Raw genomic sequence first — 26,821 nt, forward strand, 5'->3', positions numbered from 1 at the left:
TCTTTCACCTAATTCTACTTTTACTATAAAATATATCAAGTCAAGGCTTCTTATTATTTCAGTACTGACACTCAAGTATTTTTGTAACCATTGTCTTTATTAAATCTCAATTTCTTTGACAGTTCATCTAAACCCTAATTCTGAGGTTGTCCCTCCATTTGTCACCAGCTGGTGGTGCTCAGTTCTGTACAGGATGTTTATGATGTGGGATTCTTTTATTTCCATCTCCCCATTAAAAAAAAAAAAAAAAAAAAAAAAAGACTAAACATTCAACTAAATCAAATCAAGTTCAAACTACCACCTCTTGATCACAAAAAGAAAACCTACTCTATCGTGTGTTTAGTTAGTTATACAATAAAATAAAAACCAACCAACACGTACTGGTATTAAGTGTTATTGCTTTATTTCCAAGATCACACTTATCAAATTGATAACATTTTTTTTAAAACAGCGTGCTTTTATGCTATTTAACACCGAAGGCTGTTGCATAGGAAAATAAGCACTCAATATTAACACTTGATTACAGTTTAAGAAAACACTATTTTCTAAAAGTCCGCTTCATAACAATTTGTACTTAATGAATTTTTGTATTTCTCAAACATGTAAGCTAAAAACATACAATCGAGTGAAAAACTAAATGATTTAAGAATTCAAAACCTTTGAACTTAGCAGCTCAGCCTAAATCTCACACGTCCATTCCTCTCTCCAGTGGAATGACCTAATGTTGTGACACAACCGTCTTTATGAGGATGAGGAGAGCTGTGGACACACAACCCGTAACATCATGCTGAACTGTGTTAAGATTTAACCAAAGAAAAAGTTCACTCCACCCTACACTTTGCAAAGCCTGGCAGTGAAACCTGAAAAGTTTCCTCTCCAATTAGGCCCTGCTGCGTGTGTCAGAGTGTACGATAGAGAATGAACGTGTGGAAAACGTAATATTTTCAACTTTTGAATGCACCAACTCACCGATTCTGTCAAGATCCACATATTCCCATGTCGCTTTCTCATAATGCGAACCAAAAAGATTTTACTTTATTGATTTCACATTAAAATGCCAATATGGGAGCCCATTCACTTACACTACAGGCCTCTTGTAAAAATTATATTTCTGCACCTGACAATATCTATCGGTTAAAAAATCTAATAAAAAGAGGGACGCGTTTTCCATTCACAACTTCTATGTAAAAGCTAAAGGATTTTTGAGACCCATACAAAAACAAATGTTGAAAATAGAAAGCTCTCAATTTTTTTTAATACATCTCAAGAGTCAAAACTAGAGTTGTGGGCTGAAATCTTACACAGAAGGGGGAGATGTCAGAAGACAAAGGGAAGGCTTCAGGGCCGCTTTCTACTGAAGACCAAATAAGTGAAACTGCTGTTCACACAACTGTAAATCTTAAGTGACCACATGGAAACCTGTGAACAATTAAAGTTTCATAAATGTCCTCTGACCAGCTTGATCCTAATGGGCCCAGGACCATCAGCCCCATCCTCATCCCGTTCCTGAAAGACATCCAGCTCCACGAGGGCTACTGATTAGCTGCTTCACAGGCATCTATCCAGTCACTGTACACGTCAACTGGCTCTGACAGATCTGAAGAGAATTGGATTAAGGATAAAAGGAACTTTGTTGCTTAAGAGTAAGTGTTTAAATCAGTGCCGGATGATATGAACTTTGGAAATCAAGACACAAGTTATTATCTCATGAATTAAGTGTGGAACTTCAGTCACATAACAAGTGGTTGTATTTGGGGGGAAACCCTAACCCATCACTGTTTAAAGTTGGTCTTTGGCATCAGATGTGAATGGCCTCCTTGAGCTTTCTTCAGCCAATGCACTGTAGGGTTCCCCACAGCTGAACACGTACCAATTGGAAAGAGACTGAATGATCGCTGGTAACACTACAGCCAGTATTTCTCATCCAAAAATCATGTAAATATAGCCGAACATACAGCGTAGCTGCTGTCAATAATTTATTGTTTATGGCGATTTTGTTTGGCGATGTGTTTCTTTGTGAGCACACATTTTAAATGTTGATATAGCTTACACAGTTGTTGTCATTAACCTGTATTTATGTTCTTACGTTGTTGTTGTTTGCCAAGTGAAAAGAGGAAGGAAAAGTAATCTAGCCATTTTTTATATTGTTCATGTGTTTAACTGTGGGCAGAGATCTTTATGATACTGGATAAGGGTAGTCTGAGCCACCTCCATGACAACTGAGCAAACACCATTCGCTGATTAGGACTATGTGCTGGGGTATACTCTTATCAGAAACAGATTGTCAAGTGGGTAGCGGAAAGTTACGGAAATGGTCAGACAGCCTCCTACTAATCATTAGGGGGGTTTCTAAAGTTATCCGATTATCTGACAAGCACTTCTGATGAATTATACTGGGCACTTGTGGGATCCAGTTGAAAGTGCCTGTAAATAAACTAGTTACTGGACGTGATAGATTATTTTGTTTAATCACTATTAAGGGTAAGACCAAACTTTCACACTAAATGCTAATACACATAAGTGTATGCTATTTTTAAATGAGGGTGTTCAAACAGTTCTGTTATGCTTTTTTTGTTAGAGCAAGACAAAGTGCTGTTATCTAAAATTCATGTGCGAATAAGGATACAGGTAATGGGGGTCTGGAACTCCTCCAAGCAGACTGTGCATGATATTATACCAGTATTTCTGCTTCTCTCCCTGTTAACATAAAAAGCACAACAACAAAAAAGTTGGCACCAATCACATCAGAAATCAACGAATCAAACTTGAAGCAGTTGTCTTGGGATGATAGGTATTTGGTGAAATTGTAAATACATTTTGACATCACATGACTTTTCGTGGTTGCAGAATGGACAGGTGAACTGAGAGTCCAGATCTCCTGTCATCTTCTTTTTAGGAGGAGGCTTTCTTTTGGACTTGCGGCGACCCATTGCTGCACACAAACTGAATCAAGTATGTGCGAAAAAGAGATAAGAAAAACAGGCAGCTTTAACAAGGAGAACATCTGCGATAGGAAAATACCACCAAATAGGAAATATGTGAGAAACATGGACTAGAGAACAACTCCAGTCGGCAGCTGCTGCTCAATATTGTTAGCAACTAAAGTTAGCAGGCTAACGTTAGCATGTTTGTTGTTGATCTCCAGTAACGTTTCAACGTAAATCTCCTCACGATGAAAATACGAGTTAAATGGACTTTGGTAAGAAAACATATTTGAATATGCCTCGATTAACCGTAGCTATTAAAAATGTCGTGATTGATAAATGGCACCTAGTAAAAGTTTAATCGTGTTTACCTTTGCTTGTAGAAGATACACGTTGCGGTAAAGAGAGGAAAAGACTTCCTAAAAGACCCGGCACCGGCAACTGTTCGCGTTAAGTGATTGGAGGAGAGCGTGTGCTTCACGGCCGGTCATTGGCTCCCTAAAATGTCAGTTAAAATGATTGCCAGTGACGAAACAGCTTCTGACACACAGTCCGCGTGGTGGCGACAGAAGATGCTTAGGTGTGTTGTCTAAAAATATTCTCGTTTTATGTTTTGACATGCCCTGCTAAATTCTTGAAATATTAAGTTGTCAACTTTTTATACATATTTGCAGTTAGCGTGGTTTAAATGGCGTTTGTGTCGTAGTTTGTCTTCTTTCCTCAGTGTTTGGGGTTGATATGGTAATATACAGTACGAATCACCTAGAGGAAAACGCTGGTTTTGTCGTCAAATAAGTGCAACTTTAGCTAGTGTAGTAAAAAGTACAATATTTGCCTCTGTATGTAATGAAGTAGTTCTAAGTAGCATACAATTTAAATACCTAAAACATTGTGTAACTGTATGTATGTTGTTGTTTCTATGGGGTGCCATATCCATCAGCCAGTATGAACAGAAAACGAATCATATGCTGCTAAACGGTTAAATATACAACGCATTCCTGTTATAACATATAATGTATGTGTATTTTGTCAGACAACATTCAGAGGTTTCGGGCAGTTATAGTATATGACATTAGATCGCCAAATAATGATTATTTTCATCATAGACTGGCCTGCTGATTATTTTCTCAATTCAGTTTATCGTTTTTTGTCTTAAAAATGGTGACAAATGCCCATCATGATTTCCCAAAATGACGTCTTTAAACAGGCGACAACACAAATATATTACATTTGCAAGGATATCAAATAAAAAAATAAAAAAATCGAAAAGGTGGACTTATGGTTTAATTGACTTACTTTAGCACTACAAAACATACGCAAAACAGATAGCATAATCATGATTAACAATTTGTGAAACCTTTATGAAAATGCCTTAATCATGTAAGACAAAACTCGCAGAAACATTTTATGATTATATGTAAAGATAAGAAAGTTTGCATTATAGTACATGATTGGTTTGAACATTATTGTGTTATGTAGTAAATGTCAATGATGTGGACGGTGAAGGTGGTCAGCCTGGGTGTGGTGGGCCTCTCTCTCAGTGTGGAGCTGCTTGGCTGGCTCCTCCGGCGCCTCAGGACTGGGAGAACCCTCAATGAGGTCCTCTTCTTTCCCTCAGAGGTGGCCTGTGTGGAGCACATCTTCACTCCCTCATTGCATCAGTAAGTGAAACATAATCACTGCATTGAGTAAAAGGAAGCTATATATGATTTTCTCTGTATCACTGTCCAGTGTGTTGTGACAGTGCATGGCCACTAATGCAAAAATTCATAGCCCCTAGATGCATTCAGTAAGTGGATTTAGTCAATGCAATTACCATTCCTCGTCCCAATTGTTTCCCACTTAACAGGACAGTTTTGTCTACTGAATAAGTGTTTCACATAAAATAATACCTAGAAAACCCAATTTGGGCAGTTGGTTTCCTCACCTTCTGGACAACCTGGGTGAGAGGTGGAATATCCAAACAGAAAAAAGGGATGCAGGATTAGTATACCCTTTAGAAGATCAACAGGTGATACAGTAAGTAGGAAAACTCATATTTTCTCTTGTTATGGCTTTTCCAGTTCCTGTCTCTGCCCGTTGCCTCATGGCGTAGAGACCTCTTTCTCTCGTTTTCTTCGGCGCATCCTGTCTGCTACCTCCTCTCTGGACTTGTGTGTCTTTGCCTTCTCCAACATGGACCTGAGCAGGGCTGTACTAGCGCTGCATAGCAGGGGCGTCACCATCCGAGTCCTCACTGATAAGGACTACGCCGCCATCACCGGCTCCCAGATAGGGGTCCTCCGCAAGGCTGGTAAGGGAAACAGATCCATGTATTTATTTTTTATTATTATTGTGAAGTACTATATACAGTATGTCTTCATGCTGTGTGACAGTCACTATGATGAACCATCCTTATTATGCCAAACAATTTCAAAAACAGGCCCAGGGAGTCATATTTAAAATATATATAAATAATATCTAGAGATATTACATTATTGTGACTTTTGTAACAAATAATATCTAGAGATATTATTTGTTACAAAAGTCACACTAACCCATGTGGGGTCATTATAATGGACACATTTCACTTGAAATACATGAAGGATGACTCTAGTCTTACTCAATAAAAGGTGCTCCCTCTGTGTTCTTAGACTATCACTGTCATTGTCAGTAAGTCCCACAGGGTTCCTTAGTGGTGAATGGAGAGATGATAGGAACTGTCTGGGGGAATGGAGATTTCCACTATAAACCTCCCTATGAGTTATGGTAGTCATGCTCTGAAAGCTCTGAAAGATTTTTCGTCACGTGTCTGACTCACACTGTCTCACTTTCTGTCGCAGGTCTCTGCATTTAATAAATTACTGCCACTGCATACAGTATTGTTAAGTAAGAATTAAGTGAGTAAGAAATTGGCAACCAGACAGCAAATTTAATCAGGCAAAGTGTTTCTAAGTGTGTGTGTGTGTGTGTGTGTGTGTGTGTGCGCACGCGCGTGCGTGTGTGCGTGCGTGCGTGAGAACCACTTTGGCACAAGGGACAACCAACTCCACTTTTCATACTGTATCTATCTATTTTGTCTGCAGAAACCTTTTTTTATCCTCAAGTAACAATATGTGACTGGCACCTAAGTGCTTTGGATTAGTTTGCTGTCACTGGTTTGGATAGTCCAAATATTTCCCTGAAATATTCCCTGAGGCTCTCAAAGGGCAGGGAAAATTATCTTAAAGCGACATCTTCTGGACTGTCCGCGTCCTGGGTGTCCAAAACTGGAAAGACATCAAACTTTAATTGCCGGTTGCATTATTTTTGGCTCTCTTTACTTTGAGCTGAACATATTTTTAAAAAAGCACCATACACAGATTCTTATAAACACATTCCTGGTAATAGTGTTTCATTTTCTTTAAAGGGGCATGCACTTACTCCTTCAAGAGAGAATTTGCATGTCTAATCTCTCTCCCAGTTTAGTCTGCAGTCCAATCTACAAATTAGTAGTCTACAGTGTGATGCAAACTGAAATCAAAATATCCTACCAAAGTCATTTCCATTGTACACAAAAGAAGATAAACTATTTCTATACAAAAGATTAAAATAGCATTTAGTATTCATAGCATATTCTGTATTACAACCAATATTATTTTTACTGTATGTCCTTGGTTTATGTAAAATAGCCACTGCAGTTATTTAGTAAGAAGATAGTTTTTAGTTGCAATACTCAACAATAACAAATAAATGCACATCTTTAGGAAAAGCTGATAGCAAGTAGTAAAAGTAATCATAATTAATATACATATTTAAGAAATCAATAATGAAATGAAATAAATATAAAGGCCTACTGTATGTTTAAAAGTGTTTGTCAGATTTAATAGCTTCTTCTCAGGTTCCCCTATGCAAATGATTTCTTCTGCTCAGTCTGGAAAAGAGCAAGAAATAAGTGTCTTGTGATTTTATGTGTTTGTTTTACATTATTGTGTTGTAAGCTATTGATGAAATGATTTTACAGTGGTGAAATGGTTTATGTAGTGAAAGTACAAAACTTTAAAGCTCCATTGTGTAATTTTTTTAGTTGATTCTTAGCAGAAAAAACCTTTGTTCTTTCACAAATATGTGTTCATTCATGTGTAATTATTTCCACCATCTAATCAAAGTATTCTCGTACGCTGAGAATCTGCCATTCAGAATACATATGAGCGAGTCGCTCGAATGGCGGCAGCCATGTTGCACCTCCATCTTTAAAATACATTAGCCAAATTACACCTCCGCCTTTCGCGCTTTTACACTCAGTGCCAGGGGAGAAGATAACTTGCGACTGCCAGCAGATTTGAAAGCCTGTTGAAAATGGAGGATTGGGCCTATTCTCGAGGACATGTAACAGTGTCGCCAAGGAAGTTAAAAAGAGAATTAAAACGACAACGCGACAGGCAAAGCAACAAGACCAAAGTTAATATTGGAGTGGCGGATGTCACTTGAAGTCCTCCAAAGGAGCAAGGATTTTAAAAAGGTACACCGAAGTTGCCTGCTTTCTTCTCAAAAGGTAATCTTGCCTATTTGTGTAAATTCAGAGTTTTATAATTGCTTGGCTAACTATAGCATGGTTGTGCATAACGCTAGAACAACGTCTAGGATACTTTTCCTCGTGTCAGTGATGAAAAAGGATTGTCTACCTTGTAACATAAAAGTAATCATATGTGTCGTGATTTCCCTGGCAGACAACTCACGTAATGGAGTTGTAACACAGACAAGCTACAGCTGGAACAGCTGCGTGTAAACAACGGAGATACTAAGAGCTAATTTCGGTTTCATTGACATTGTTCATACTGCTCAGAGAAATATATTAAAAACCCTAACCTCCGTTGCTTCTCTCCTATGCTGTAAACATTGCCTTACACTATTAATCTCGTACAATATACAGAATAACGATAGCACTGATACTTTACTGACATTGGCTTGCTATGTTTGGGAACCTGATAGCTGATGTTAGCAATGAAATGGTACCAAAATAACCTAAAACTATTACATTGGAAGGAACACTCGCGGACAAAATTGTACTTCTTGGAATAATACGGCCACCGTAGGAGTTAGAACGCGTTCGGAATGGGAGGGGCTAGAAAGTAATATTCAGTTGGTTGTCATATACAATTTCACCGCTAGATGGGAGAAATTCTTACACAATGTAGCTTTCAAATGCATTTAGATTTGTTGATTTCTACATATATTACCCCTCTATATTACAACTCGTCAGGTCAGGTCAGCACTGTCCATTTCAAAACTTTTTTTGTACTTTTTTCTATTGCTGTTTCAATTTAAAAAAGACATAAAAAGCAGGAACATTCATTGATAATTCTCTTTTATGTATTCACAGAAAGAACCTTATGTAGTATTCAACATATCCACATTCTCATTAATATTCTTTGTGCACAACCCAGGACTACATAGCAAAGAATCTCTACAGCATTAAAGAATATTCTCCACCTTCTTGCCTGTCTACCCTCTGCTCCGCAGGGATCTGTGCACGATGCGACGTGGGCTCTGTTTACATGCATCACAAGTTTGCCTTGGTGGACGGCCGGCTGCTCATCACCGGCTCCCTCAACTGGACGCTGACAGCAGTGCAGAGCAACATGGAGAACGTCATTGTCACAGATGAGCCAGACCTGGTGCAACCCTTCATCAAGGAGTTCCACAGGTTATGGATGCACAACGATCCAGCCCGATACCTCCACTCAAGTGACCAAAAACCTGCTCACAGTACTACCAGAACCTTGGACTGAAAAGCCACAACAAATATTGAGTCAGAGCTCATCAACCTTTGAGTTAGAAGGTATGCATGTTAAATATGTTCAGGTAGTTTGGCCACAAAACATTAACAGAATTGTATCTTTTCTTGTTCCGTTCTGTAACTTCTGGCTTTGGAGGACTTCAAGTGACAATGTTACTGTTCAAGATGATGGAAGTTTCGTGGCAGTTTTATTTTAAATATGCATCAGAAAACGTGTCTGATTTACCAGGCTATGTCTAGAGTTAAGAGTTCCTGTTTGATTTTATTTTTTTCTTATATTTTACTGTTTGGCTTAAGATGAAGATAATATCCACAAAATAGATGTGGTCCAGTTCTAAAGATAATACCTCTGTTTGTGTTAGGTGAGAACATTTCTTATTTATTTAAAAAAAATAGGAATTTAGGAATTTTAGAAAAAAATAGGCTATTTAGGAATTTGAGTTGAATACCTTTATTAAAAAAAAGAAACCGTTCACTATGTGTATAACTGTATTCTAAAAAAACTGGCTGTGTATTGTTTAGGGTGTACGTGCTACTGATGTTGATGTTTTGCCAAGCACCAATAAAAAGCCTCTTTCACACTGCAGTTTTGGCAGGTCTGTTGCATCACTGCCCTACAGCTGTAGTTTTTCTCTTGCTCCAACATGATTTTCTCTGTTTTAAATTCACAGTCAGGCCTTACAGCACAAGCACATGCTGGTTTTCTCAGTGCTTAACAATGCCATCCTTTGAGGTTTGCAAGCTGATCTTGTTTGGACATAATTAATGTTCCTGGGTGCAATGCTCACAGTCAGGATGATGCTTGTTGAGAAGACCAGGACTACTTGGGTTTGTATGATTTAAGACTTTGGAATATTTCATCGATTTACATGTTGAAGTTCGGCGTATTAAATGGGAATGTTAGACTTTATGAATCAGCTAACATATTTTATCCACGGTATAAAAGTGACCAATTAAACTGAGATCTCATGTGTTTGGATGCGTTACTAGTGCGTAAAGCTTGCGCCATTTAACACAGTTTACAGCAAGGCTGCCTGAGAGGTACTATTGAAACTCAAGCATAAATTACGACAGAATAATACCGGAAATGTAGTGATTTAGCCTTCAAATTAATAATTTGACAGGATAAACGGTCATGCAGTTTGTCAATGTAGTCTTCCACAATCAGTCAATTAATCTTTTGTGTCATTATATAGATATTGACTATCAATGGTTTTGTTGGACAGTTGGTCAAAACAAGCCATATAAGGATGTCACCTTGGAGTCTTGCTTTTTTCACTAGTTTCAGTCTAAACAATCAATTTAAACCAAAATTCTAACATAAAGGAATACCATAGTCACTCACAGCTCTACACATTAACATTACTGAGTATAAATACTATATAATATACAGTAGTTATATGGTACTATATCAACATTTCACAGAATCACAGAGGAGGATGAAAAGTAACAGAACACAGCACGATACAAACTAAAACAATGACAACTCAACTCTGCTCCAAAGTTGCTTAAACAAATGACGGATGTGTTCAACATGGTTTTTAAAATGTGTTGACCGTGGTTTTAATTTTCACAAGTTTGAAAGAAAATGTGTGGTTTTATTTTGAAAATCCTTACCGGGAGTTCGATTTATATCTCCTTGCTGACTTGACTTTGGTTACACGGTGGGTGTCCCAGTGATAGAGGCACATGCACAGCCTGGAGATCCGGGAGCGGAACGCTTGAAGTGGAGCGCCCTACTGCAGCGCACACCCATCGGCTTTTAGGTAGAGGTGGATGACCGCGGGGAGGACGGAGGAGACAGACTCATAAACAACATCCAAGGTAAGTAAACTTTCAACACAGTTATCAAAAACGTTTTTAATGTCATCAGGTTGTAGTTGAGCTACCGTATGGTGTGGCAGTTTAGGCAAATTAGGCTAACTAGCCTACAGTGTCAACCTAACGCATGTCAGAAAACTTTTATCTTTGCGTTTGTAGTACATGCAGGCTGGTTTGTGTAGCAATAACTAGATAAATTCTAGGTGTCAACAAGTGTCGTGACCCCATGTGCCTCCTTATACAAACAGTAACGTAGCCTGGTCTTTCAAAGTGCACACCCCATTTCCATTTACCGTTTCCATCAACTACTTTTGACCTAACAACTTTATGTTAACATCTGCTGTTAAGTCTTATGTTGTATTATGACGCGGTTGCTTTTATGCGAGATGCCCGGTTTTCATCTGCATCCAGCCTTATAAACCTCCACACACACCATACCCGTTTGTACGTTATCCACATTGATGTGTGGGCGCATGCGCGGATATTAGTGTTTTGCTGAGTGTGTACAGCAGCACGCCAGCCAGTCCCTCTTTATGGTCTTGGAAGTGGTAATGCTGAGCTGGTCTCCTGAGAGATCGCAGTCAGCAGGGAGGAGTACAGGACTCAGCTCAGCCTTTGGGAAAGAGAAGGAGGGGCCCCACCCCTCCTTCTCTTTATAGGGGTAGATGATGTGTGGATGAATGAATGGGTCAGGCTCCTTATGATGCAGAAAGATGGAGGAAGGAGAGATTGTGGAGTTGGGATAGGGTGAAATAATGATGGATGATGTCAGGAGGGATGCATAGTTGGATGGATGAAAATGAGAGTGAGTCAAGGAAGATACATGGGTGTGTGAGGGTTTGTGTGTGTGTGTGTTTAAATGGCAGCGTCAGTGGGTCGATGGATGGTCGGGTGGATGATGGATGAAATATACAGGAAGGGGAGGAGAATCCATTGCCCCCTCGCCCACTGCTCAGCATCCACTGATCCCATAAGTTTTGCAACGTGAGTCCATGTGACAAATGGACAGGGAGCAAGCAGTGGGCGACTGATAGAGGGAGAAACAGTGGAAAGAGCTCGCCCTGGTTGTGATTCATAACACAGGGATGAGAGCTCAGGGGGATGAGGGGGGAAGATAGACCATTTTTAAAACAACACTTCCATTTACTAACATCTGCCTAGATATTAGTCTGGATGCATTTCAGGTATGTGAGTGTGAATTCTCAAATTGCTAAGATTCCTCACTCTGACATTCGAACACAGGAGTACTGTCTTACCACATCGCTGTCTCCCTGCAATCTTTAAATAAGCCAGTATCAGCCAGGGAGGCTGGCGATGGAGCCAAATCATACTCCTTACTCATGTCAAACAGACAAGACAAGACTCCAAGATATATATATATATATATATATATATATATATATATATATATATATATATATATATATTTTTGTTCTTTAGATGCATTTTCTCACCAACATAGGGGATTTATCAGCTGAGCACATAGTTGACATACATGTTGCAAATAGTTCTGTAATACACTGGTATAGAGGTAACCATGGATTTTGCAAGAGCTAGTACTAGTCCTATTTCTTCTTCACTTTTTAAGTTGTCATCACATATATAGTAATATTATTAGAATACATAATAAAAAAGGTAAGAGAAAAAACAAAATAGTTGACTAATCCATTAATCAACTAATTCATCCTAATTTAGTTTTTATTATTTTACAGCACAAATGTACCTATAGTCTTCTGCTGTCATACGTGTGTTTTCTGGTGAATTGTTGCTTGCACGGCTGCCTGCGACTAACCATTGTTTTCATAATATCAGGAAATCTGTTGACTATTTTGTTGTTTAATGGATTAAGCGTATAAAATGTCAGGAAACATTTTCCCAGAGCCCAAAGTGACTTATTTAATGTATTGATCAACAGTAAAAAAAAAAAAAAAAATTACAACTTACAATCATATACAACTGAGAAAAGCAGCCAATCCTGACATTGGAGAATAAATAATTTTTGCTGCTAAATTAATGAAATGATTAATCACATAGTGTTCTTAGTTACAGGTTCCATTAGTAACACTTCACAATTGTGGTGGATACTTTTTTATGAATGAGTTTGAGGTTATGTATGAGGGAATCTGAAAGCCCATTCTTCTCCTCTTGTCCTACTTCATTTGATAGATGGCACTAGCCAGAGATGCAGGGGCGGGCCAGGAACAGAGAGACGCAGCCGACCAAAACTTTGACTACATGTTTAAGCTGCTGATCATCGGCAACAGCAGCGTGGGAAAGACCTCCTTCCTGTTCCGCTTTGCAGATGACTCCTTCACTTCAGCCTTTGTCAGCACAGTGGGCATCGACTTCAAAGTCAAGACCATCTACAGGAACGACAAGAGGGTCAAACTTCAGATCTGGGTACGTTGGAAAAATTCACATTGATCTTTGGAATATGCCAATAAAGGAATATTAATGTCTACATGCTGGTGGGAAATGTAAATCAGTGACATATAACATTACAGTTATTTCGCTGGCCTTTTATCCAATGCGACTTACAATAAGTGCACTCAACCATGTGGGTACAAGCCAAAAAGTGCAAGAATCATGCAAGTACATCAACCTCATCAAATATGCTGATCTACTATACCACAAGTGTCTCATGATATATTTTTTTAAATGCATTTAATTCACAGTTTGACTGTATTTAGTGTGCCATTTATAAAGGTGAAAAATTAGGTGTAGAGCTTTTCAGGTGCATACTTTTTACAGATGTTTTCTTTCCATGGACCAACTAAGAGTGGGGGAAAAGAAAACTAATACAAATGGAGAACAAGAATCTTGCAGCAGAAAGACAGAAAGATATAAACACAAAAGGTGTCTGTAAAATTGTCAAATGGCATGATTATTATTATTGTCTGAAACTTAGTAAAGTGAGCTACAGTATAACATCCCACGAGTCCAAAGTTAGAATAGTGTTAGATGTAAAGGTTTTGAAGAAGGTATTATAAAGGCAACCCCCCCCCACACACACACACTTTAAATGTTTGTTTCTACTCTTGAAAAGCTCAAAAGTGATATGTGACAGACAGAGCTATGTTACTCTTTTAGTTTATTGTAGTTTAAAAGCAACATTTTTTAAATCAGTACATGTAGAATAATAGGATTTAGTTTTTTTGTTTTTCAATTTTAAGGGGTTTGTACTCTGTTACTTGGCAAATTATCCTGGCATGAAAAAGAATCATAAAGCAAAGCTGATTTCATTCCTTCACCTTCCTGCTTTCAAACTGTTTACCACCAAATGCGCAGAGTCTGGTTTCTCCTCTGCAGCAGGAAGAAAGAGTGGAAGTCTGGCAGATAAGGCCAGTACAAACTGAAAGATATTTTCTCAGTGCAGCAGCAGATAAGTAAATGCTGGCAGACTGTGTTACAGTTTGACTAGATTTAACTCTAATTAATCTGGCACATAAAAAGTTTAGAGTGCTGAGTGTAAAAACCTAATGTATGTAGTTTTTTTTTACCACTGATTGGGATATTTAATATGTGGTGCTACCTAGGGCGGTTGCTTTGTTTATTAACTGACATCACATATGGCAGACTGCCTGGAAATATTAGTCACCTTGTTTGGTCTTCAGTTTATATACTCTTAAGGCTAATTTACGTTTCCGCACCTTTAGCAGTTAGCCTGGGGCTAGTTCTATTGAACCAAAGCCATGAAGCCATAGCAGATGCTTTTAGCAGGGATGTGGGTCACTTAAAGTAGGTGACAACAATAATGCATCCAAGGTGTTTTACAAAAGAAAAGTCTAATCTCATCCCAGATTTTACAGACTTTTTCATGTAAATGTGTTCAGGAAGGAACAAAATTGTGCATTGTTCAAATTGCCAAATTTGACCCACTATATCAGAAAAGCCATATACTGATCACACTCTAAAACATATAATCATTATTTTCTCAATAGCGGCCAAGCATTGTGGAAATGAGACAGCCGGGTAAACTCCAAAAACCCAACACGCTAAAGGTCGTATTATCATTCAGTTCATCGAGGATAAAGAAAAGAAACATTAAGAGTCTAGTTAGCCTACAGCAGAGGTGTCAGTTTAGAAAGAGCTGTGGCACTCATTAAGGTCTGAAGAGTTCCTAATAATTTCCAGGAGAATGCTCAGGAAGCGTTTTCACTCCTCACGCAGATCCAAAAAGTATACTGTACAGAGCAAACAGTCATTGACAGTCACTATATCAGCAAAATTGAGTATAAAACGCTGCAGTCTCTTTAATGTCAGAGCTATAATTTACTTGGGGTATTTAACTGCATTTACCTGGGGTTGAGAGATTCTCAAATGCAGCTTCAACCAAAGGCAGAGAGAATAGTGCTTTTGAAGGCGTTGTTGCACAGCATAGACTGTTTGTCCTCACCCCATTTCCTAGTTTGCCCTCTTACACGCCACAGCCTGTCATGGATGTGGCGTTAACTAATTTCTCACACTCCGCAGTTAATGGCAGTTGATGTTTAACATCGTCCCCAGACAGCAGGGTTCATGAAAGATGCATGGGTTTGAGCTGCTGGAGCTGAATGTGCTTACTGTGCAGACTGACACCCAGGACAGATCTATTACTGAATGTTAGTGGAAGGTTAGGGCTCACCCACAGTGCTCCTGTTAGATGATAGTAATAAATCTTTTTATTTTTTTTACTTAATGTATTCAGCATAGCAGGCCTTCTCTGCTCTGCTTAACAATGATACAGTTGCATACTTTAACACGAGGAAGGTGCAAAGTAAAATGTTATTGGCTGTTGAGCAACTTGAATGGGTTTCATGGGGCCATTAAAACAAACTCATTTTGTAAAACCCTGTGCCAAAGTTGAGCATAAAGCGGTTTGAGACGGTGGTAACATCTCATGCTGTGACTCCTACACATACTCTATACAGTGTGGTCCCTTCAACATATACTGTAGGTCACTGACAAACCCTAAATCTCCATCTATAGAGTGTGACATTAATATTGTACATGACAGCTGCTGGCTTTACGTTTTGATCAGGGGAGAACATTTAAACCTATGAGATTAATCAGTTAGAGTCTTATTTCTTGGTGCAGTTTTACAGTAATGTATCCACATCAGAGTTATTATGTAATGCTTTAGCAGTTTTCCCACAATCTAGACACGGATAAAGAAGAAAAATAAAATCTGCAGAGCTTATTTCTGTCCCTTAAGGCATAGCCAAGAAGCAGAGAGCATATCCCGGTGTGTTTACAGGGTGTGGCAACATCAACACATGACGGACGGGATTAGCTTCTGTACCAAGAGAAAGAGAGTTAATGATTCCCCAAGTTAACCCTGTCCTTTCCCTGTTCCTTTGAGAATGGGTTTAAACCAGAGATCTTCAACGGGTGGTCCTCAGGGGGTCCTCAGAGTCACTGCACGGGGGCCTCCAAATTATTGTTAATTTTTGAAAGTTTTTTCAAAAACTAAAACTAAAATGTCTTAACATGAATCCAACATATTATTAGCAAATATAAATCCCCACTGATCATAGGCTTACTGGCCTATAGGGAAGGTAGTCACTAAGGTAGCCATACACAGACACAGTAAATCCAGATTCACCGTGCCACATGTATGTGAAACATTAAAAGATGATTTATAAAATCATGCCAACAATTATTATTTTAATAGCTTAGTATTCTATGCACTAAAAAGGTATGTATAAAGGCTTTAGGCCGCCCTACACCCAGTGTAATATGCAACTTAATTTTATACAATATTAGTAGTAGGGGGTCCCTGATCCGTCTCTCTTTCAGCTAAGGGGTTCTTGGTTTAAAAAACATTGAAGACCCCTGGTTTAAACAATATAAGTCATTGGTCCCAAAAGAAAATATACCCAGGATTTCTCAGGTGTGTCGTGTGTTTACAGGACACAGCAGGGCAGGAGCGCTACCGGACCATCACCACAGCTTACTACAGAGGAGCCATGGGATTCCTGTTAATGTATGATATCACAAGCCAGGAGACGTTCTATGCTGTACAGGACTGGTGGGTAGACCTGCAGCTGTAACGTCCTATACCATTAAACCACTGTTTATATCAATATGTGTGTGTGTGTGTTATCCAACAGCTGAAGCATTTGTAAATCTGACAATATACCTCCAGTCCTTGTAAAATATTTACAGTAGTTTAAGTATGAAGAAAACCCTGCAAAATAACTAGCAATACTTAAAATGAATAACTTCAAATGGAAGAAGAAGAAAAAAAGAAGCTTTTTCTGTAACTCAGCTTTAAGTCCTTACTTACATGTACAGAAAGTTCTTCATCTTTAAAAAGAAGCGGAAGAAGTACTCATATTATTTACATATTTAAGGAACAGTAGAAATACTATAAAATTGTCACAAGTAAAAAACCTGCAATCAAAATTTCTTGAGTGCAAAAGTGTTATCAGAGACAGTGTAAAACCTTGTGGTTTAGAAGTAAGACCTTTAAGCTGGCAGCGGAGGTAGTCACAGAACCGAACCAACGTCCGTGTGAAAGGGACAGCTGGCGTGGCGGGACTACACCCTGTAGTGATGCAAAAGATGAAAAAGCAGCGTTCCAAGCATTGAGTGTACAGTCCACCTTCTCTTTCCCTTTCTCAAACACACACGGGCGCAGCAGCACTCAGTCCATCTCTGTCTCTGATGACAATTATAATGCATAAATTTGGTGGTTTGTTCGGTTCAGGTGGTCGATTAATGGTGCGGATCGGCTCACACACACACTAGACTCCGACGCTGTTGTGTTAAAAAGTAGCGTAAATTAAAACACTCATGTAAAGTACATCTTCATCAGTGTACTTCAAAAACTGTACTTAAGCACAGCATTTGAGTAAATGTGCTTTGTTACGTTTCTCCACTGGCTGCAGGCAATACAGTTTTTGTGAAAATGTTGTGTTGTTTTCCCAGGGCGACCCAGATCAAGACGTACTCGTGGGGCAACGCTCAAGTAGTGCTGTTAGGAAATAAGCTGGACTTGGAAGAGGACAGGCAGGTCCCCACTGAAGATGCCCAAAGACTGGCTACAGAGCTCGGTTGGCTGACACACACACACACACACACACACACACACACACACACACACACACACACACACACACACACACACACACTTTTATCACATGCTTAGCAAGAACACACAAGACAATCATCAAACATACTGACTCACTCATACTGTAGTCCTTCTTTCTCTCTCCAGGCTTCGAGTTCTTTGAGACCAGTGCCAAAGACAACATCAACGTGAAGCAGGTTTTTGAGAAGCTAGTGGACGTCATCTGCGAGAAGATGAACGAGAGTGTCAACGGCGATGCCGGTCCGTTTGCCAATCACAAGGAGGCCGGCCTGAAGGAGACGCCCCGCAGCAGCACGGGTGGCTGCGCATGCTGATGGAAACATAGATCATTGTGAATGTACTTATTCATGTTACTTCAATACTATCATGGTTTCTTGGCTCCCTTTTTCTTTGATGTGATCTTTTCACAACTTGGTTGTGACTCCAGCTTCATTGTAATTCGAATGTGACTGTTAACACTGAGATGCCAAAGAGCTGCAGTGAGCAGCTGTGCCTTTTGTTATTTCTTGTTTAATGGGTGAACAGCACCTGTTGCAGGTGAGAATGTGAATGAAAGGCATGAGCCAAATCAGCATGGTGTGGGGATCACTGTGATTTACTGATGTCATGCTACCCCCTTGTGGGAGCTGTATGAAAATGCATCACTGGGGCTCCTTACCGCACACTGTATCCTGTGAACTTGTAATCCTGCAGAGGAAGAAGGCTCCTAACTGTTCAGTACAAAGTCAAACGTACCTGAAATGTGTGTGTCATTCCAGGTCTATGTGTGCAGTCCAGACTTGTTATTACTCTTTTGGAGGGATTTTGTCATGTGCTTTTAATTTATATTTTTCTTTTTGTACCTTTTTTAATGGTTAATGCTTGTTCAATATTTCCTTTGCCAGGGTTATTGTGTCTCTCTAAAAGTGGGGTATTAAAAGATGTGGATCTATACAGTATGTCTGCTGGTTTTAATTTGAAGCAATTCAATAATATTTCTGTATTAAACAACACTTCTAAATAATAGGAAAAGTTTGATAGTTCTCTACAATTTCTACACAGTGTTGATGTTAGAAGTTAGTCACTTTTAAAGTAGAATCAATTATTGACATTTTATCCCCGAAGAATATGAAACATTCGTCAAGTTTGTCTTTATTCCCAACATTCAATTAATTTAATGCCTCTTTTTGAAAGGGTTCTGTGTTTTGAGCTTTGTGTTAAATTTAAGTAATCATTCATGAACATCAATATTGTAAATTTATAAGTTCCTGGTCATAAAAGTTTCCGTTCTGTTTTTGAAGGGACTTTGGTCACCAGGAAATGTTGCTTATCCCAAAAGCAAAGTCAGTGACGTGTAGGGCATGAACTCTGTTTCTGTGTGTGTGTGTGTGTGTGTGTGTGTGTGTGTGTGTGTGTGTGTGTGTGTGTGTGTGTGTGTGTGTGTGTGTGAGAGAGAGAGAGAGAGAGAGACCTGTGAGAAGATAAAGGGGCATGTGAAAGCCTTGTTGAGCAGACACTGCTGAGTGATCAGACCTCAGCGGACAGACTGACAGAACTGCACAGGTACAGGCTTCATGCTCTTTCATACTTTATTCATTTTATTCATATGATCAATTACTAAAAACCTTTTAATTTTTAATATACCTGTAAACCCACCTAAAACACAACGATTTAACATATGAAGTGATCCAGTATGTTTTTGTCAGAGAGAACTTTTCATCTAAGTAATCAAACAAAGGGATGATTGAATGTTTGTACTTTGTGTTTTCATATTTCCCTTGTAATCAGAGGTTTACCTTCCAAAGCGTGGTAGTTGGTTATGCGATGTCCGTTGCTAAGTAATGTCTGAGTATTGTTATTATTTTGTTTAAGTAGGCTATTAGTCATATCTGAATGGGTTAACTTGTAATAATAACACTATATTTATAATTACCAACAGACTGAATAAGCTAAGTATCGTCCAACTCAGTTGTTTTTAATAGTATATATATATATATATATATATATATATATATATATATATATATATATATATATATATATATATATAAACTCTTTACACACCAGGGGAAACTAGCTCCTTTAGCTGTATATTTATTGTAACAGAGCTGATGGAGAAAACATAAAATGTTCTCTGACTTTTAAAGTTCTGTTAAAAACTGGTATTTGTCCTGTTTTGCTGGCTCCAGGTTTCCATTAAATGTATCCAAATAAACAACACGTGATTTTGCTAATGTTATGACAGCATTTTATTGCCTACTGGAATATTATAGTAAAAGCTGTAATAAGGAAGATAAAAGTGCAAAGTTGGAGACAAGGGTGTGTTATATGGCTCATCTGGGCTACTTGCAGTGTGATTACCAGTAAGCTGATAAGATATCTTGACTTCTATTCTAATTACTTGGAACCATATAATGACAACATATTTAAGACCTACTTACATGTCACCTTTTAAATATGTGTTTCATACTGCGTTTTAAGTTATGAACTGAAGTGTGGAAAAGACATTTTAAGGCTGAATCTCATTTCTCCGTCTCCGTGAGCGTAAGGGCTATCCCAATACTCGTTTTGATCGAGGGGTAGAGCTAAGGGGAAGGGGTAGATACCCCTTAAAACCAAGCATAAAGATATGGGTTGTAATGTGATTGTAAAATTGACAGAGAGAGCACCACAGTACTAAAGAACTGCTTATAAAATTTTACAATGAAGAGTACAAAAGTGCAAAGCTGGAGGTGAAGTGAATTTCTACCTCTGTACCAGATGGAGACTTAATGTGTCAAGAGGAATCTAACAAATGTATCATGCAACTTAAATGTGTGCTTGGAAATACTTTAAATAACTTGCAGGCAAGGCAAAATAAAAAATAAAGTGAGCAACCTCTCTCGCACATCAACCGAAACCTCAGGTGACGTCAGCATTGACAAACTTGCCACTTTTAAACGAGATTAAGACCCCTTCTGTTTTCCTGCCAGTTACTGTGGTTAATGAATAACCAAAGCAAATGCTACTTGACCCATGTTGGTGCTCGCTGTGTTGTACTGTAAGCCATCCCCAAATCATTGATTTTCCTATGAGAGGTAAAATGCAAAGTTGTGCCAACAAAATCCCCTAACAGATAAATGAGGAAGTGGGACCAATTATACTGTAATTTAGTTATCAATTCAATTAACAAGCTTTTTTCTTCTCTTTTTTAACAGTGTGAAAGAAAAGAAAACGCCAAGATGTGTTGCTCTGGCTTTCTCAAAATTATGATGTTTGTCTTCAATGGCGGCATCTTTGTAAGTATTTCTTTTCTGCTTCTGCTGTCCAACTCTCATGTTGGCCTGGTCCCACAAGAAAACAGACTAGAGAGCACACATTATAGTAATTATAATGTATCATAGGGCTGCAAGATATTCCCTTTGGCTTTGTGTAAAAGTATCCTTTACAGCAAAACCTGGAAAACATACATTAGCTGTGCCTACTTTCTATTTCAGTGATAGGTGAAAGGAAGTTTGACATTTTGGGAAATACACAAATCGATAGGCTACAACTTTCATGTCTATGAGCTTAAGATAAAGCTACAGACAGAAGACAGTTAGCATAGCATAAATACTGGAAACACAGAGATGCTGGTTGGTGGACTTTGTTATCATTGAACAGAGCCAGGCTAGCAGTTTAACGCTGCTTCCAGTCTTCATGCTAAGCTAAGCTAACTGGCAGCTGGCTGTAGCTTCATATTTGCATTACAAACAGGGTGGAGTCAATCTTCTTATCTAATGCTTGGCACAAAAGCGAATAAGTGCATTTCCAAAAAGAATATTAAACTATTTAAAAATATATATATATATATATATATATATATATTCTAATAATTCTCAGGCTGAAATCCTGATGACCTGCTAATGACCTCTCATATTTGCAGTTCAACCTTTCATCACAGAACAAGTATTTTATATGGTACAACTTGACTTTTCAGGTTTTTTATATATTTATTTTAATTATAAATGTGTAACTCCTTTCAGCATGTTACTCCTATCTCTACTGTATCTTTTGGAATATTTTACCATTATTTCTCCATGCTTTAATGCCAAGGCCTTGCATTCTCTCTCTCTCTGCTTTATTCTTTCTCTCCCTACTGTCCTCACCCATCATGCAGTTGGCAGGTGCAGTCATCCTGGGTGTGGGAGTGTGGGTGAAGGTGGATAGTGGATCTCTGCTGGGTATACTGGATACTTTGGAGGACGCTCCATCTGGGTTATCCCAGCTGGTCAACGTCAGCTACCTGCTCATGGCAGTGGGGGCCGTGCTGCTGGTCATTGGCTTCCTGGGCTGCTGCGGAGCTGTCAGGGAGAGCCGGTGTATGCTGCTGACGGTGAGCAATGTTTGATAGATCAACTGGACCGGATAGGACTGAAGAAATTCATTAAAAAAGCACACCTTCATGTCAGTTTTAGAAACATTTTTAGAAAAAAAATAATAGACAACATATCTGGTCCTCTTTAAGTAATGTCACACTCCATTGTGAAAATGTTTTACTTAAAACATAATGGACCACAATTAATGGAATAATTCTGTCTGTCTGTTCAAAGTAGTCTATATTTTTGATGTTCCACTTCTGGGATTGCTCCAGTGCCACAGGAAATTCCGCTGGATGCATGTATTTTCGCTGATGTTTCCGCTTTCTTTGTGTTGGAATTTTAAACTCCGGTGAATTTATGAGGACTATGGTTGACAGCTCCTCAGATCTCTGCATGGTAAATTGAGACAGCTAGCTAGACTATCTGTCCAGTCTGAGTTTTCTCTCACATGACTATTTTACAGCGGCTCTGTGTGGAGCTTAGCACCGCCCATGACGATTGTGATTGGTTTAAAGAAATGCCAATAAACCAGAGCACTATTTTCTCCCATCCCGGAATGCTGTGTGGAGTAGCCAGACCCTCCTCCGCTCCGCAGCGTGTGGATGGTCTGGCAAAGCGAGACAAGTTCAAAGTGACATAAACATGCATCTCTTTAAATAAAAATATTCTTTTTAGTTATAAGTTAGAGAGTAGAGAGAACCACTTGTATATTTGCAAATGAGAATTCTGGTAACTGTACAGTAAATGTTGAAATATTTGATGGTTATTTCACCAGAATGGTCAAGAAGAATGCCTTTTCTTTCAGAATGTGGAGCTGTTAAATATTTTAGCATGTAGCTTTAGGTTTGTTGTCTTTTTACAAACTTTTTTTTTATTTAAAAATAATGTTTTGGGCTTTTCCGCCTTTATTTGATAGGACAGCCAGGTGAGAAAGGAGGAAGACATGCAGGAAATCGTCACAGGTCAGATTCGAACCCTGGACCTCTGCGTTGAGGCATAAACCTCTCAGTATATGTGCGCCTGCTCTAGCCACTGAGCCAGCCCGGCCACACTTTTTACTAACTTAACACCTGCTTAAAGGGTAATTTTGTTGTTTTTTTCAACCTGGGCCCATTTCCCCATGAATTTGTGTTTAATAGACTTTGTGTCTAATAGAGTGACCAAAAACCTTTGAAATTGGTCCAGTATTGAGCAAGATCGCAGTGGCCGGCCGCCGCGAACCAAGCTACAATGTAACCTAATGGGGCAATTGTGCACCATCGATTTTTGTCCACTTAAAATGTTTGTTTTTGCCACTGACAGGCTCAGATTGTTATTAAAAGTGTCTGACAACATTATTGATCTCACGAGGTGACTTCTTGTCCGAAGACAGCGGTGTGGAGTGTGGAACATGAGTCGGGGGAAAGGCAGAGCTTGTTACTGGACCAATTTCAAAGATTTTTGTTCACATCAGTGCATGGGGAAATGGGGTCCAGGTTGAACAAAAACAAAATTGTTACCCTGTAAATGCTCTATGTCCAGGCCTGTTTCTCACTCTGCTGGTGATACTTGATTTAATGAATACACAGTGCTGCCTGCTACCAGTCAAATGCTTTCCAATGAGAGTTCTAAAGTATTACATATTTTTTTCTCCCCATCCAGTTCTTTAGCATTGTGCTGATTATCTTCCTAATCGAGGTTGCAGGAGCTGTGGTGCTGCTGGTCTTCCAGGGTTTGGTAAGTGGCTCTCACAAACAAAACAGGATCTACTTAGCAATAATTGCCAGGTGGTCCAATTTAGTTTGAAAAACACTGAAGAACTTTGTTAAAATACAAAGTACAATGATTGTCAACCTGTCCTTCTCAGGCTGATCAGCTTTTTCAGAGTCTGGAGAAAGAAGTCAAAATAAGCATTGGAAAAGAGTATGGACGCAGTGACAGCTTCACCTCCCTTTGGAACGCCACCATGGAGGAGGTACTGGATTTATTTATTTTTTTTACCTTTAAAGTCCTGAGATATACGATGCAACTTTTGAGACAAAAGTAGTGGCTCTCTGATCATGCACTTCAGCTAATTTTTTGATTTGTTGAATATACTCTGAGGATTTCCAGTAAAGACTTTGTTGTTACAGACTAGTGAAAAGAATAATAATCATATGCTGATGATTAAAACTGTCTTCTTTTACATATATCATGGGAATGTGTAAACATGTAAAACCAAATTTTTTACTTTTTTAAAACATTTTTATAATCCATACTTCTGTCTACACAGCAGTGCAGATTGTTAAATTTGGGATTAACACTTTGTGCTTTTTTTGTCTAGTTTAAGTGCTGCGGATTCAAAAACTACACAGATTTTGATGGCTCCCCTTTTTACAATGACCATGGAAGAGATGTTTATCCACACACATGTTGCAATACAACCATCACCAGGGGCGTATGCAATACAAACCAAGCAAGTCGTTCGGTATGAGATCAAGTTACTCTTGGTTTAATCTAATGCATTTTAGCAAAAAAAACATTCATTCTAATGATTTGCAACAATCATTCCTTACCTCTGCCAAAACCTGTTGTTTCTCTTGCAGATGATTGATGGCTGCTTTGACAAGCTGCTGCAGCTGATAGAGGACAACGCTCTCATCATTGCAATTGTGGTTCTAGCAATCGCTGCATTTGAGGTATCAATATCAAACAGCCATTTTCTCAGCCACCATTCTAGAAGTGCTGTGTACTTTTGACCATACAGTTGCTTCTATAAAGTGAATCAAATATCTTTAAATTGTCATTTGTTTTACTTTATCTCTCATATATGTCCTGATAAATATGCCTGTATATAACGATAATTATAATCTGTTACAATACTTGTTTATGACCTTTAAAGTGGCTATAATCGAGATTTCTAAAGTTCAAGTTTAGTTTATTGTCATATACATTAGAAGGTACAATTGTACATCCAAATGCAATGAAACCCTCTTAGCCATTAAAACTATATTTAAATAAAAGATACATTAAAATATTGCTTTTTCAGAAATCTGTAAATCTACAAAAAATATTGGACAGAACTATTACACTGTGCTTAGATAATGTATTAATGAACTGTTATCTTTACAGATTGCTGCCATGGTGGTTTCGATGGTTCTGTACAAGCAGATTGGCAAAAAGGCGTGATGTTTCCTGTTTGGGATGTGATGACAACATTGTAATTGATGGAAAAAGCTTTACTTGTCAGCCGTTTTCTACATGTATAAAGTTTTTTTTATTTGATTTAAAACAGACAGATTATTAGACAGGCAGACGTTAATGCTCTACATGTGTTATGCAGACCATTAAAATCAAAGATGAAGAGGTAGTCAATACGTTCTTAGTTTCAGAACTATTTCTGTACACATTTATACTGTGATTTATTTATGTTTTAGGAAGGGTTGCAGTCAGCGGACATTGTATGTGCTGATACACACTGTATACTGTAACTAGTTATATGTGATGATGCACAGGGAAAAAAGGATCTGCATAAGTTGTGTCAATTGTGTATGTCTCTCACATTCACTGCAAGCTGCAATATAATGAATTTATTTTTGTATGTTTGATCAAATTGAAATAATAAATCTTACCTCCTTTTATTAACACATGAATTCTGGTGTTCTTTGGCATGTTTCGCATGTTATATGTATATTTAGGTAGGCCTATGGGTAATGGTAAATATCCATGTACCAATGACCATGGAAGAGATATATCCATTACCCACATAAAATGGATTATAGAGTGAACAAAGCATGAAAAAACAAGTAAAGCACCACATATAAGAAGAATTTGAACTGTAATTAATTGAGGAACTTTACACCAATGTTTATTTGGGTTTATCTGATCCCACACAAGAGGAGCAATCATAGACAGTTAAAGAAGTGGACAAAGTGACGCCGTTGTTTTCTACGGAGACCAGTGAAGGATATTAGAAGCACTTTTCCGGTGATGGCTGAGCGTTGCTGAGCAGCCTCCAACTGAGCTTGCCGACGTAGATGTGACGTGAGCAACCTGTCTGAAAGTTCTTCTGGTAGCTGTGCCAAGAGAAATCTCAATCATTCTGAAACTTGCAGAGACGAAAGGCGTAGGTATATGTAAAGAGATAACATAGACACAGGCTAATTATTGCTAACTAAAATGCTAGTTAACATTAGTAATTAAACTTAAACAGCTAATGTAAGTCAAAACTGCCTGCGAGCTTTTCCAGTATTGTATCGTAATTCCTTTACTATGCGACAAGTCGCGTGGTTATGACACAATCGTTAGCCTATCTTTACAAAAACGCCTGCTACGGAGCCATAACGTGAGATACAAGGTAATGGAGCCTTTTATACATTGTCATGTTTCTTTAGAAATAAACAATGGACAAATAGAGTCTTTAAACGCTTCAGATGTAAAGTTATTCACTGTCAAAGTGGCACCAAAATGAATGGCAGTCAATGGAATGCTAACGGCAGGTGATGGCTTGATAGCATCAAAATGGCTCCATAGGAGCTACACTTTGTGGACGCTCGCTTACCCCCTTGGGAGCAATTCACTTAATGTATCTACAGTCCCCCTCAGACTGGACAACCTGATCTCACAGAATTCTGTGAAATGAACACGGCCCCTTAACTCAAAATCTGTGCCCCACTCAACTGTCTGGCTCATTAATAGGCCTGTTTCATTTTGGTGACATTGTAAGCAGATGCATTTTCATAATTATGAATAAGGAGTTTCTGTAGACCACAAAATAACTAAAAAGAGATTAAGTTTAGGACCTACATTCTTCAGGTGGCCAGAAATGACTGAATGCTAATGTTATTCATGTCTGCTGCATGGGTAAATAAGCCACTGTTTGCTAGCACGTTCGACATATCAACTGTATAACTTGGCAATATGTCAGTCTGTTTCTGATGCCCCCATGTTGCCAAAAAACTCTGTT

The 26,821-nt window shown here is 38.5% G+C and overlaps 4 protein-coding genes across 4 annotated transcripts; 3 read left to right on the forward strand and 1 right to left on the reverse strand.

The window, feature by feature from the left end:
• Positions 1-381: 381 nt before the first annotated feature.
• LOC120562828 (transcription elongation factor 1 homolog) lies at positions 382-3,399 on the reverse strand. Its single transcript, XM_039806733.1, has 4 exons — positions 3,296-3,399; positions 2,815-2,943; positions 2,627-2,697; positions 382-1,597 (listed from the first exon to the last, which is right to left on the reverse strand). Exons 2-4 carry the CDS (start codon positions 2,928-2,930, stop codon positions 1,533-1,535), a joined length of 252 nt encoding a protein of 83 aa, XP_039662667.1. The 5' UTR covers positions 2,931-2,943; positions 3,296-3,399; the 3' UTR covers positions 382-1,532.
• On the forward strand, positions 3,397-9,268 carry pld6 (phospholipase D family, member 6). Its single transcript, XM_039806716.1, has 4 exons — positions 3,397-3,504; positions 4,404-4,585; positions 4,988-5,217; positions 8,406-9,268. The coding sequence occupies exons 2-4, from the start codon at positions 4,407-4,409 to the stop codon at positions 8,672-8,674; spliced, it is 678 nt and encodes a 225-aa protein (XP_039662650.1). The 5' UTR covers positions 3,397-3,504; positions 4,404-4,406; the 3' UTR covers positions 8,675-9,268.
• A 172-nt stretch (positions 9,269-9,440) lies between these two features.
• Positions 9,441-18,516, forward strand: rab3da (RAB3D, member RAS oncogene family, a). The gene is made up of 6 exons (XM_039806724.1): positions 9,441-9,510; positions 10,360-10,506; positions 12,670-12,903; positions 16,395-16,513; positions 17,416-17,540; positions 17,705-18,516. The coding sequence occupies exons 3-6, from the start codon at positions 12,670-12,672 to the stop codon at positions 17,890-17,892; spliced, it is 666 nt and encodes a 221-aa protein (XP_039662658.1). The 5' UTR covers positions 9,441-9,510; positions 10,360-10,506; the 3' UTR covers positions 17,893-18,516.
• A 477-nt stretch (positions 18,517-18,993) lies between these two features.
• On the forward strand, positions 18,994-25,504 carry LOC120568475 (tetraspanin-1-like). Its single transcript, XM_039816068.1, has 8 exons — positions 18,994-19,120; positions 20,755-20,835; positions 21,696-21,911; positions 23,539-23,613; positions 23,744-23,851; positions 24,200-24,343; positions 24,462-24,554; positions 24,988-25,504. The coding sequence occupies exons 2-8, from the start codon at positions 20,779-20,781 to the stop codon at positions 25,042-25,044; spliced, it is 750 nt and encodes a 249-aa protein (XP_039672002.1). The 5' UTR covers positions 18,994-19,120; positions 20,755-20,778; the 3' UTR covers positions 25,045-25,504.
• The last annotated feature ends 1,317 nt before the right edge of the window (positions 25,505-26,821 follow it).

This window comes from Perca fluviatilis, chromosome 1 (genome assembly GCF_010015445.1).
Source record: "Perca fluviatilis chromosome 1, GENO_Pfluv_1.0, whole genome shotgun sequence".
In the NCBI taxonomy this organism is placed as follows: domain Eukaryota; kingdom Metazoa; phylum Chordata; class Actinopteri; order Perciformes; family Percidae; genus Perca; species Perca fluviatilis.